The sequence below is a fragment of the Elephantulus edwardii genome, unplaced genomic scaffold, assembly GCF_000299155.1.
Source record: "Elephantulus edwardii isolate Elephantulus edwardi_28Jun2011 unplaced genomic scaffold, EleEdw1.0 scaffold00152, whole genome shotgun sequence".
NCBI lineage: Eukaryota > Metazoa > Chordata > Mammalia > Macroscelidea > Macroscelididae > Elephantulus > Elephantulus edwardii.
Genome location: NW_006399902.1, coordinates 5,818,469 through 5,832,253, shown reverse-complemented (window position 1 = coordinate 5,832,253; position 13,785 = coordinate 5,818,469). Strand labels below are relative to the sequence as shown.

The 13,785-nt window shown below is 43.6% G+C and overlaps 1 protein-coding gene across 1 annotated transcript in view; it reads right to left on the bottom strand.

The window, feature by feature from the left end:
- Positions 1 to 13,537, bottom strand: part of ZBTB8B (zinc finger and BTB domain containing 8B) — a 44,922-nt gene extending 31,385 nt beyond the window's left edge. Inside the window, exons 1-3 of the mRNA XM_006894998.1 lie at positions 12,565 to 13,537; positions 5,409 to 5,587; positions 1,506 to 1,843 (exon numbers count right to left, since the gene is read on the bottom strand). Of these exons, the coding sequence (XP_006895060.1) occupies positions 1,506 to 1,843; positions 5,409 to 5,587; positions 12,565 to 13,537 (1,490 nt within the window). The remainder of the gene's footprint in view (positions 1 to 1,505; positions 1,844 to 5,408; positions 5,588 to 12,564) is intronic.
- Positions 13,538 to 13,785: the final 248 nt, after the last annotated feature.

Below are 13,785 nucleotides of genomic sequence, written 5' to 3'. Positions count from 1 at the left end.
CCTGGAGGACATTATGCTGAGTGAAATATCTCAGTCACAAAGGGACAAATACTGTGTGGTGCCACTGTTGTAGAATGGGTCTGACATCAGGGTTGGGGTATGACAGAAATAACTGAATAAATTATGTATATTATATTGAAACAGATGAGGGAAAGAACAGATTAGAGGTGATACATGATTGAGTATTATAGTTAGCACAGGAATCCAGAATTAAAATTGCATAGAGAAGTGTATTTGAGGTGGGGGTGGGGGGAAGGGATGGGGGAATTGTATACTAATGAAGGAATTTTTTTTTCCTTTTTCTTTTCGGAGAGAGGAGCGAACTGGTGGGGAGGGGTGGGCAGGGAGAAAAGTACGGCAATGAATGAATGGAAATCCAAAACCTGTGTAAATGTCTATTAAAATTAATAAAATAAAATTTTTTTGAAAAAAACCAAAAACTACCAACCTTTTCATTCACAGCCCACTACTTTACACCCTATGCCACCAGTGCTCCAAACACTGTAGGAGGTTACACTTAAACTCCAATTATGGGGGGATAATCATAGGGTCATACACTTTGATGGGTGGAGGGTGGGTGGGTTAAGGATCCAGTTCTAAAAACAATGTATATGAACTCTGTAAGTAAACCAGTATAGAATAAAAATTTTCTATTAAAAAAAAAACCCACAAGAAAATGCCACTCTAATTAAAGTTATCTTCATAACTTACATTTCCATGTTAACAATATTGGCTCTTCGAAATTACTAGAAAAAAGGCAGAGTGGGACACTTGGGGTTTCCCCCAAATGACTTGTCTGATGCTCACAGATCAGGTTATTCATGTGGGTTATACCCCCCTCCAACCCACACAGGGAGGTCTCCCAGACCCAAGATCACATCCTCCTTTTCCAAGGCTACATAAAATGTGGTTCAGCTCCTCAAGGGAGAATGGATCCCATGTGTGTCTATACACCAATACCCTCAGGCTTTAAAATTGTAGTTGTAGAGTCAGATATCTTACACCATCAGGTAGACAAGCCACTGCCTTGGATCAGGGAAGCCTTCTGCTTCATACTTTACCAGAATACTAAAACACAGAATTCAACAGGAGAGGTTTGGCAAACACAAGATGGATGGGGAAACAGAATGTGTTCTTGTCCATCTTTTTAGAGAAAAGAGGGTAAAGATAAAGGGAAGCCAAGGAGTGAGAGAACATGAAAACAAGGGTGGAGACTCTCATCTTTTCTTTTAACGAGGATTGGAGTACACAGCAGGAAACCCAGGGAGCTGCAGCACAAGCCTTGGTTCATGTAGAATTAAGAAAAGGCTGGCAAAGTCTTCTTAAGTCAAGGGCACCACACTAAAAAGTTATCAGTCCTTTAAGTCACAAAACCCAACTACCACCTAGTATAACAAAAATGCAAATATTATAATAGTGGGGAAAAAAATTTCTCTCAAGGTTCCACAAGATCTGACAAGTGGCTGGCTTCCCACCACAGCACGAGCAGTGCCACATCCTAAAACCTCTCCCCAGCCGAGGACCGCTGTGTGAGAGTCTCTTGATCTGAGAAGCTAGGTGGCCTCAGTGGCTTGTCAGAAGCGTTGTCTCCAGCAGGGTTGTTCTCCTCACCAGACTCCATGTACACGGGCCAGTCATTGTTTGTGTCGCTCTTTTCTTGGTTTTCAGAGGAAGCCTCCACCAGGCTGAGGTTGATGGGCATTAAGTCATCACTGTTGTGGTGCGTGTCTGTCACACAGGTACAGCTGTCACACAGCCCAAAGCGCCGCAGGCCCTGTGACAGGTGACTTGTGAAGGTCCTTCTGCAACCCTTACAGATAATTGGGCGACTGGATCTATGGACCTACAATCACAAACAGACAAGGAAAGGTGATGAAGAGGGTCAAGCCGCAGCCTACAAGGGTCCATGGACCCCCAGCCTCACTCCTGACGACGCTCCCCTTTGCTATTTCTGCCACCTACTCACCTCACCAAGGGCTTGTCCAATCCAGGCCATTGGTACACACGGAACAGGCCCTCTTCTCCCCATTTCCAATTGCTACCCTCTCTAAGACCTTTCCAAAGACAGAGGAGATAGAGGAGAAAAAATAAAAATGGATGTTAGAAGAGACTCTGAAAATTTCACTACAGCATTGAGAAGTCAAAACTAAGGGAAGAGATGCTGAAGTAAAGGAGCTGAGCAGAAGATTTCAAAGGGAAGGTCGAGAAGAAAAAGCAAAATATTGTAATGGAATATGCAGAGACCTTAAATTCGAGAACAAGAAGAGAAGAATTCACTTGGTATTTCTTAAGCTGAAAAAACAGATAAATTCAAGCCTTGAGTTGCAATACTTTCAGATGCTATGAGCAAAATCTTGAATGATGCAGGAAACATTGTAGAGAAAATACAGAGTCACTGTACTAAAAAAACTGGCCAAGGCTGAAATATTTCACGATGTACCATATGATCAAGAGCCCATGGCAATGAAGGAAGAAGTTTAAGCTGTAATGAAGGCATTGGCAAAAATAAGGCCATTGGAATCAGTGGGATACCAATAGACACATTTCAAATAACAGATGCAGCCCCTTGAAGTGCTCAACAGATTATGCCAGGAAATTTGAAGAAAATTGCCTGGTTGACTGACTGGAAGAGATCCATATCTGTTCTGATTCCCAAGAAAGGTGGTCCAACATAATGTGAAAATTATCAAGCAATATCAATATCACATGCAAGCAAAACAGGATTAAAGATCATTCAAGATGGTGAGAAAAGCACATAGGCAGAAAGCTACCAGATGTCCAAGCTAAATTTCGAAAAGGTTGAGGCACCAGGGATAGCATTGCTGATGTCAAATGGATCCTTGCTGAAAGCAAAGAATATCAGAATAATATCTATTTGTCCATTATTGACTATGAAAGGCATTTGACTGTATGGATCATAACAAATTATGGCTAACATTGAGAAGAATAGGAATCCCAAGACACTTAATTGTGCTCATGTGAAACTTTTACCTAGATCAAGAGGTTATTGTGTGAACAGAGCAACAGAACGCTATACAATTTAAAATAAAAGCTTGCATCATGGTTGTATCCTTTCTTCATACCTATTCAATCTGTATGCTGAGCAAATTATTCCAGAAGTTGGGCTCTATGAAGAAGAGTGTGGCATCAGGACATAAGAAAGACTCAACAACAACCTATGCTATGTACATGACATTAACTTTGCTGAAAGTGAGAAGGACTTGAAGCATTTTCTGTAGATCAAACACTGCAGCCTTCAATTTTGATTGCATCTCAACATCAAGAAAACAAAAATTCTCACCACTCAGCTCATGATAGGTGACACCATTCATGATGGGCGACATCATGATAGAAAAAAGGTTGAAATTGTCAACTATTTAATCTCATTTGGATCCAAAATCAGCATTCTTGGTACTAGCAGTCAGAAGATTAGGAGATGTATGGTACTGGGAAAATCTGCTGTCAGAGATCTTTCTAAATTACTGAGGGGCAATGATGTCAGTTTGAAGACTAAGGCGCACCTGAGTCAGATCATGGTCTTTCAATCACTTGCTGTACATCTGAGAGTTGGACAATGAATAAGGATGGCAGAAGAACAACTGATGCCTTTGAGATGTGGTGTTGGGGATGAGCACTGAATATTCCATGGACTGCCAAAAGAACAGTTAAGTCTTAGAGAAAGTGCGGCCAGAGAAGTGCAGCTCCATAGAAAGAGTATTATGCTTGGAAAGGTATAGGGTCAACAAAAAAGAGAAATAAAAATGGCTTAAGAAAGATTAATAAGATAGTTTGGCACAGGGACTGCAGCAATGCGCTTGAGTGTGTCAGAGATGATGAGGATGGCATAGGACAGCAAGGCAGGGTTCAGATCTGTTGTTCATGGGGTCACTATGAGTCACACTCGACAGCACTTAACAACAACAATGATGCTAATAAGGGAGCTCTGGTAGCCTAATAAGTAAGGAGTTGCACTGCCAACCCAAGGGCAGATGGTTCAAATCCACTAATCTCTTGTGCAGTATGCTGTCTCTGAAAACTGAGTAGAAGGTCAGCTATGAGTTGTTTCCTACAACATAACAGTGACTTTGTAATGACTCTGAGCATCTTTTCATCTGCTTACTGCTTACATCTTCTCTGGAGAAATGTCTACTCAAATACTTTGTCTATTTTTCAACTGAATTATTTCTATTTTTATTGTTCAGTTCCAAATTTCTTCATATATTCTGGATATTACACCATCTCAGGGAGGTCTGGGAGCTTAGAGGTAAGGAGATGCACTGCTAACCCACAGTCACATGGTTCAAAACCACCAGCTGCTCTGCAAGAGAAAGATGGCCGATCTCCTCCTATGTGATTTACCGCCTCTGAAACCTCATTGGAGGGTCAGCTATGGGTTGGTTCTAACTCAATGGTGCATAACAACAACACGCTCCATCAGATTCATGGTTTGCAAACATATTCTCCCATCCTGCAGGCTGCCTTTGCACTTTTTCACAGCAGTCTTTGATGTTCAAACTATTACCTTGGGTTGTCCAAAGGCAGATTGCCTGGCTCAAGGAAGATTTTTTTTTCCAAAGATGATTTTAAATGCAACAGCTTTCTAAGTGGCTGAATGTAGTTAAGCTGATGAGAATTCCTGGATGCTGGGACTGGGTGGGACACTGAGGATGCAGTCTACCATTGGCTACCATTGGTAGCCAACTCATAGTTGAACTTCTGGTGGGTTTTCAGAGGCAGTTAATGGAATACAAGGAAATTACTCATCTCTCTCCCACAGAGCAGCCGGTGGGAGGAGACTGCCCATCTTTCTCCCACTGAGCATGCCTTCAGGATTGCAGCACAACTACTCATCAGTAGGCCACCAGAACTTCCTTGAATGACACTAATGAGAACAGCCCACAATCTTCTATCCAAGTCCCATGTTCTCTGCTTTCTAACAATCATGTCTGGTCAGGGATCTAAACTTTCTTGATTTTTTTTCCCCCTCAGAAATCTGGTCTGTTACCATGTAATGTTTAACTATCTTTAAAAGCAACCAGAGGGAGTTCTGGTGAGTAGGTAGTGATGCTGCCGACCCAAAGGTGACGCCTCTCTGGTGTCTGACTCTGCCAGCAAGTCCTAGGGAGAAAGATGGGCCATATCATCCCATACGATTTATAGCCTCTGCAAACCTTCTGAGGGTCAGCTATGAATGAACTAAATCAACAATAATGAGAAATGCAACCATCCTAGTGTCAGTTAGATAACAGGGGGGAAAAATACTTGAAAGAATTTACTATGTTACAATAGAACTCAACTATTTAAAAAAAAAAAAGGATTTACTATTACTTTAGATAACACCATGAACTCTTACTCTGGACATCATGAACCGCCCCTGTCATGAGGAAATGGCCACCTGGGACACTTACGCTCAGGGCGTGACTCCGCAGGTGCTCCTGGCGCGTGAACCTCTTGCCACAGGTCTCACAGGGGTAGGGCCGCTCACCGGTGTGAGAGCGGATGTGACGCTTAAGGATTCCCTTCTGTTTGGCGGTGTAAGGGCAGAAAGGACACTTGTGGAGCTTGATGGGGACCACCAGCACATCACCTGTGGGACCAGACAAATTATTTAGTTCTTCTGTGAGCAGTGATGAAACCCTCAGATAGAAAGGACTCAGAGCTAGGGCAATAGATCAACCTATATAGTTGTTGTTGTTATGTGCCCTCAAATTGCCTGCTACTCATAGTGACCCTATGTACAGCAGCAGAAGCCTGCCTTGTCCAGAGCTAGTCTTACTGATTCCAACACATCAACCCTCATTATCCCAGTCACTATATCAATCCACCTCATCCAGGGTCTTCCTCTTCTGTGCCTCCACTCTTCCAAGCATGATGTCCTTCTCTAAGGACTGGCCATGTGCCCAAAGTATGTGAGACGGAGCTTCAATATCCTAGCCTCCAAGGGGAAACTTGGTGTCACCCTCTCCAAGACAGACTTATTTGTTTTCTTGGTGGTCCATGGTATGTTCAAGACTCTTCTCCAACACCACAACTCAAAGGCATCAATTCTTCTGTCATCAGTGTCTTCTCCTTAGTTATGTCCAGCTCTCTGATGCATAGCAATTAATTGTGAAGACCATGGACTAGATCAGGAGCACATTGTTGACAGTACACTGACAGAGAACTACCAGAAATACAAGCTGGGTTTAGAAGAGGTCATGGCACTAGACACATTACTGCCAATTTCAGATGGATCTTGGCAGAAAGCAAAGAGTACCAGAAGAATGTCTATCTGTGTTTCATTGACTATGTAAAGGTCTTCTTTGTCTGTGTGAATCACAACAAATTGTGGCTAAACTTGAGGAACATGGGAATCCCAATCCCAAAACACTTGCTCGTTCTAATGTGAAACCTATACTTGGACCAGGAAGCAGTCCTCTGAACAGAGCAGGGAAACACTGCATGGTTCAAAGCCAGGAAAGGAGTGCATCAGAGATGCATCCTGTCCCTGTACCTTTGCAATCTATATGCAAAACAGATCATGTGGGAGGCTGGGCTTTATCAGAGGGAATGTGGCATTAGGATTGGGGGAAGACTCATCAGCAACCTACTTTATGGAGATGACACAACCTTTCATGCTGAAACTGAGGAGGCCCTGAAGTGCTTGCTGCAGAAGGTCAAGGACTGTAGTCTTCATATGGATTGAAGCTCAACATCAAGAAGACAAAGATTCTCACCACTGGGCCAATTGGCAGCACCATGATGAATGGAGAAGAGATTGAAGTTATTAGCAATTACAGTTTGCTCGGCTCCACAATCAACACTCTTGGCACCAGCAGTCAGGAAATCAAAAAACTACTTGCACTGGGAAAATCTGCTGTCAGGGACCTCTCCAGAGTACTGAAAAGCAACAGTGTCAGTCTGGAGCCCATACAGAGAGCATACTAACTCCACCTCCAGTTACTTAGCAGGATCTTGTCTGCAAATTCCAACCATGTTTGGCTGTCAACCAGCTGGATGATAACATGAGCCTCTGATTTTAGAGGGAGTGCCATAATGCACCAGCTTTCAAACATCTTTGACTGTAACCTACAGTTAGAAACACAGCTCAACCTCAGGACATACAATGAATAGCTAGGGAAAGTTTCACAAAACAATGCTCATTTAAAAAAGAAACAAACCCAACAATGCTCATTCTAGCAGTTTCTATTCTTCCCCACCCCCCCACTTCATTCTAAGAAAATGTTGATTGAGATGTCCTGAATGATTCTCACAACTCTTAAAAGCTTGAAAAATTTCTGTTAGGAGAGGTTAGACCTAAGAATTAGGATTCACACTTTGTCTCATACATCTTCCAGGCATTTGATAGGGCCTCCTATGATGAAGGCTCTAAAATTGTTTGGGATTCATATTAAGTATATGTATCAGGATGTATAAGGATGACAGAAGAATTGAAGCCTTCGAGTTGTGGTGCTGGAGAAGAGTCTTGAACATACCATGGACTGCCAAGAAAACAAATAGATCTGTCTTGGAGAGGGTGAAACCAAGTTTCTCCTTGGAGGCTAGGATTTTGAAGCTCCACCTCACTTACTTTGGGCATGGAGAGATCTGTCCTTGCTTGGAGAATAACATCATGCCCAGAAGAGTGGACAGACAGCACAGGAGAGGAAGACCCCGGATGAGATGGATAGATACAGTGACTGGGACAAGGGAAGTTTAGTGTGTCTGAATTAGCGAGACTGGCTCAGGAGAGAGAAGGGTTCAGAGCTGCTGTACATAGGGACACTATGCATCACAGGCGACTCAACCAATAACATTCTATAACAAGTTTGGAAGCAGGAGTGGCATCCACTTCATAAACAACATGCCTCCAGAAACTATGAACTTTGATAAATGTTGATGGTTGTAGAGGGGCTTCAGGCCTTTTGTTAATAGGGTTGCTATGAGTCATGCTCGACTTGAAGGCAATCAACAACAACAACGTATATTTCAGGATAGGGCAAAGTTCAGGTCTGTTGTTCATAGGGTCACTATGAGTCATAGTTGATCTGATGGCATCTAAAAAAATGTATCAGGAATTATTAAATAGGCAAGAATTCACAGAAATCTTGTTCCAACTTTTTATTTTCACTTTGCTCATACGACCTTTAATATTTTTCTGTTTCAGATGTTTCTCTGTTTTGCACACTCAGTAAACTCCTATTCATTCTTTCAAGCCTTGCTAAGCATTTACTTCTCCTGTAAAGTCTCTGAACTCCTAGAGAGAATCCTTCACTTTTTTTCTGTGATGACTTCCACCACCTGTACAAAAATAGTTTCTCTCAAGTTTCCTGAATGTACCATTTCCGGGTGCCCCAAGACTTGTTTCCACTTCCTGCAGCATTTTACACACTTTCATCATGTAGCAACGTACAAACTTTTTAGGCACAAGAACATGGTTCAGGGCTTGGGTCTACCAGTTAGCAGCTGGGTGGCTCTGGGTATATTATTTCTCTACTGTCCTTATCTGTAAAATAAGACAATAATAGTTCCTATCTTATAGAAGTGTAGAAAGAATTAAATAACAGCTATTACTATACTATGGAAGAATCTGGCCCAGCTCCTGGTATATACTGTGAACATTTGTAAATCTCATTTCTTTTTATTTAAGTGAAAGCTTATAACGCTAATGGTTTTCTATTCAATTTGTCATTTTCTTCATCATCATAAACATCTCTCCAGTGTTGTTGGGTTTTGGTGTTGTTTTGTTTTTGTTTTGTTTTGTTTTGTTTTATTAGGCATTCCAGGCTCTTTTGATCTCAACCAGCACAGAATTAAACCATTTTCTCCTGGGCCTTCTCAGGATTTCTAACACAGAACAGTGCTGCTCCAATCACATCTCACTTCTCCACTGCTTGACTCAAGGACCAAATCTCTCACCTGGGTTACGGCAGCAGCCTTCAAAGAGGTTCACCTCTACTTTTCCTCCTCCAGTCTATTTTCCATCCAGTAGCTAGAAGGATCCTTTTTCATTATAAGCCAATTCTAGTCACTTTCACTGAGCTTTCCAGTGGCTTCTTATCCCAGAGTAACAGAGGTGGGGTCTTTCAAGGCCCCATCTGATCCACACCACCCTTAACCTCTCTTTCCTCATCCTCATCACCCTCTGCCTTGCACACTCCACCCCTTGCTCACAGCCACACCAGCCTCTATGCTGTTCCTGTGGCTCACTCACTGAGCCTGAGCCTGCACTGAGCCTATGCACTTTGCTCCTGCCTCAGCCTGGAACGTTATTCTCACCAATAGCTGCACCATTTGCTCTCTCATCCCCTTCAAGTTTCTATGCAAATGAAACTTACTAGAAAGGCTTTCCTTGTAAATGTTAATTAAAATAACATCCCCTTCGCTCCCTCTCCGCTTTCCTCTGCTTTAGGTTTTCCTCCCTAAGACCTCTAACCATCGGACACATCATGTATTTCCTTATTTGTTAGTGGTCTATGTCTCTACATAGAGTGTCAGCTCCACGAGGACAAGGACTGTCATTTGTTCAGTCTGGCCAGTCATTGACAGTGCCTGGCACAGAGTAAGAACTCGGGATGTGAATGAATGAGCAAGTGGATGGACGGCAGTGGTGAGATGCTGGAAAGCAAGCCAAGGATGACATGCTGGGTACACCAATACTAGATGACCCATATGACAATAAAAAGGAACAGACAGAAGTGGGAGCAGTGGTACGCAGGGTGCCAAGGAGAAAGAGCAGAGCCAACTATGAGAGAGGCCAAGGAAGATGAACTAAACCCCTGGGCTGGTGTAGGACTGTACATGGCTGACCTCATTAGCAGTTGTAGTGTTGCTGAGGGAGCAGAATCCACATCATGGAGGGGCTGAGAAAAGAGAAAGAAAATAATGAAGGCAGCCAACTAGACGACTTGCCCATGACGAGAGGTGCTGGAGCTGGGGTAGAGGGGTGTGAGAGAAGAGAGCTCTCAGAAGGACCTTACGCTTCAGTGCCTGCTGCAGTCAGCGATGAGGAACACGGGAACTGCAGCAGCCTCTGTGTCTTAGTCTCCCATTTCTAACATCATGTGACCCTGAGGCCAAAACCATCTGCCTGAAGCACAGATCCTGCCCACTCCTACGCTCAGAAATTGAAGAAAAAAAAAACCTCCCCTAAGCCTACAGCTAAAAGCTAACCCTTTAGCATCTAAGATTTTCTATGACCTGATGCCAATCAAATTTCTCCCCACATCTCTTCTTACCCTAAGACATTGTTGTTATGTGCTGTTGGGTAGCTTGTTTCTCGTAGTGACCCTATGTACAATAGTCCTGAAACCTGCTCTACCCTGTGTCAACTTCACTGTCTCTCACACACCTGCCCTCCTTACCCCAGTCACTGAATCAATCCATCTCATCGAGGGTCTTCCTCTCTTGCACTGTCCCTCCACATTTCCAAGCATGATGTTCCTCTCCAACATCTGGTCCCTCCTTGCAACATGCCTAAAGTAAGTCAGACAAAGCTTCAGAATCCTTGCCTCCAAGGAGCAGCCTGGTTTCACCCTCTCCAGGACAAACTAATTTCATGAAATCCTCCCTGATTTCCCAGGCTGAAGCCATTTCTCCTCCTTTTGGACTACTAGGAAACTCATACTTCTGACTTTCAGCCCCAGTACATTTCTATCTTGTAATATTCCTATCATCTCTAAGATACCTTTCGTTCTTTGAAGGATGGATCCATGCACAATTTATCTCAAGCACAAGGAAGGTGCTCAAATATTTATGACCAAAGCTTATGACCAAGGAGTTCCTGGGTAGTATAACTGACAAATGCTTGGCCACCAAAGGGTGATGATTTACCTCCACCAAGAGGTAGGTGCCTCTAAAGAAAGGTCTGGTGATCTGCTTCCAAAAGATCACAGCCATGGGGGACGGAGGGAGGCGGAATGAGCAAACAAATCAATGCCACTCTGTGCATTGGCACTTGGAGTAAATTTACCCTGCAGCCACATAAATGGCATCTAAATTTGGCACAAAACTAGCTTGGGAAGCTGTCTTCCACAACACATGGTAGCTGGAATCCTAGTTTACAGAATGATAAAGACAGGACATGAGTGGGAAGATAGTTTAGGACTAAACAAACTCTGGTGGCCTACTGGTAAGAGGCTGCACTACAATCCTGAAGGTATGTAGTTCAAATTCACCAACTGCTCTGCAGGAGAAAGATGGTGAATCTCCTCCTGTGCAGTTTACTGCCTGTGAAAATCCACTTGGAGTGTCAGCTCTGACTCAACAGCACACAATAGCAGCACAGGCAGAAGGACTGAGAAAATCATCCATTTGTGTTGCCTTCACAGTTTGTTTGATGGGTAGAATGAAGCTAGCCCAGAGTTCTAGTTGTAGCTGTGACACTAATTTACCAGTTCTGCATTCTTGGGAAGCTCATTAATCTTCAGAGGCTCAGCTTCTTCAACACAGTTCTTTGCCAAACTCATGGGCATTACTAGAGTTAAGAGGGTCTAATGATTGTAAATAACCAGTATAAAATTTTTTAAAAAGGGGGTTTAATGAATGTGAAAGAACCTCTTCAGTCAGTGAAGTGCTTCACAATTTCAATAAATTTCCAGAATATGTCTGTTGAAGTAACTATCTTCAAATGCTGATTTAACCAAATGTTTCTGAAGACCATTGGTGGTATTTTCAACTTAAGCTTGAATCCGACATACAGTGTGGACCTGCTTAAAGAGAAATTAAATTAAGAAGTCTCAAAACAGTCATTTAATAATGAATAAAAGTAGCCAAAAGTAGCCAATCACTCTTTATTTTCAAGATTTTTCACTCATCAGTCCTGAAGGGAGAACTAGAAATGTGATTCATTGATTTCTTAGCTTGAAACTCTTGCAGTCAAAGGGTACTTTCATTAAAGTGGTAGCCAATTGCATTTCTGTGTCCTACAAGACACCTTATAACACACTTATCTCACCTGTGGAGTTAATAATGTTAAATTCAAAACTCAAAAGCTACCACAGTAAGGAATTTACTCACATGACGCTAAATGCCATCTATCTCTAGACTATTTTCAAACAGAAAGCACCATCAACCACGTCATGTTCTTTGAGTGCTTACTATGTGCCAGGCTCTATGGCAGAGACATGTGAATGTCCTGCACACATAGAATATATGACTGTACACCAGAGAATAACAACCTTCTAATCTGGTCCTCCTAAACAACCCTGTGAGAAAGCCAAAGCAAGTGTGATCCCAATTTTACAGATGAATGCAACAGATTTAAAGAGAGTCAAGGGTTTAACTGAGGCCCCACTGCAGGTTAGTGAAAGAGAGTAGGGGTCTTTTTATAAACTTAAATTGTCTTCAATATGCTTATATGCCAGTTGTAGAGGTCCTGCACACAGTAGGTACTCAGTTAATACCTAGTGGTGGTGGTGACGATGGTAGTGGTGATAGAAAGGATGGTGGCAATGGTGATGATGGTGAAGACGATGAATGGTGGTGACATCAGTGGTGATGATGACAGAAGAACACAAAGCACAGATGGTCCAGGCCAAATGGCCAGCAGAGATGATGAATGCTGATGGTGCTGGCCGTGCTCACCTGAATCCTCTCCATACCAGTCGGTCTGGACATCCACCAGGGAACTCATAGTTGCTCCTGCACCATCTGCCCTTGCCTCCAAACTCCGAGAACAGGGATGGTCCGCATCATCCTTGCTCTGGACAGCGCTGTTTTGTAGGAGTGCCTTCAGGAACTGCTTCATGTGGTAGTTACTGTAAGCTAAGTCCACCGCCTGGCCACTGGGCAAGCCCTCCTCCATCTGAGCCAGGCTCAACGGGGCAGCAAACTGGTGCAGCTGGTCACCGACCTCCACCTCAATCTCATCAAACTCCATCTTGGGTTCTGTCCGTTTGAGAGGAGTAGAGAGGTCACTGTCGGCTGAGCCACTACCCTGATCGTCTTTTACCTCCAGCGCCAAAGGGTGGCAGCCTCCACAGTCACCACAAGAGGACCCCCTCGGACAGACCACACTCTCCTCTCCCTCAGCTGGGGAGGACACCAAGCTCTTGGTAGCGCAGGAGGCCACGTCTGGGCCTGAACCGAGGCCTCTGCTGTTAGTCTGATGAGCTGCCGCCGCCGCAGCAGCTGCTGCTGCCGCCACCGCCGCCGCCACAGCGGCCTCCTTCTCCATCTTTCGGCAAATATCGAGGGATGACCTGATGTACGCCTTGCAGAAGTTCACCACGTCGTTCATCTGCAGGTAGCTGGCAGCCGACATCACCTCGATCACGTTCTCGCCACACAGATCCAACTTTCCCGAATAAAGAAAGTCTAAAATGGTGGAGAAGGCATCAGAGGTGACAATATCCAGCGAGGCGGTGCTGTGCCGCCCACTGTCTTGGATATAGTGGATAAGCAGGGCTCGGAAGTAGCCGCTGTTGGCAAACAAAATGTTCCGGTGGGCCTTGAAGATGCGCCCCTCCACGATGATGCTGCAGTCACAGAAAAAGTCCCTCTTGCGCTGTTCGTTCAACTCCTCCAAGAGCTTGCCGTAGTAGGATTGCATCTCCATGTCTGCCAGCTGCTGCGGCTCCGGAATAGCCTCTTTCTCTGCCAAGATGATGATTTCTTTTTTTTTAAATAAACAAATGCCCGCTTGAAAAATAAGATGTTTGTTTTTATTTTTCCATAAAAAGTCTTTCAAAACCTGATTCAAGAGTATCGTATCATGTGTAATACACGAGGACCTAACAAAAGTCAGAAATTGTTCAACTGAGTTAATGCATTAAAAACAACAAAAATAACAGCCCTATGGGTGTG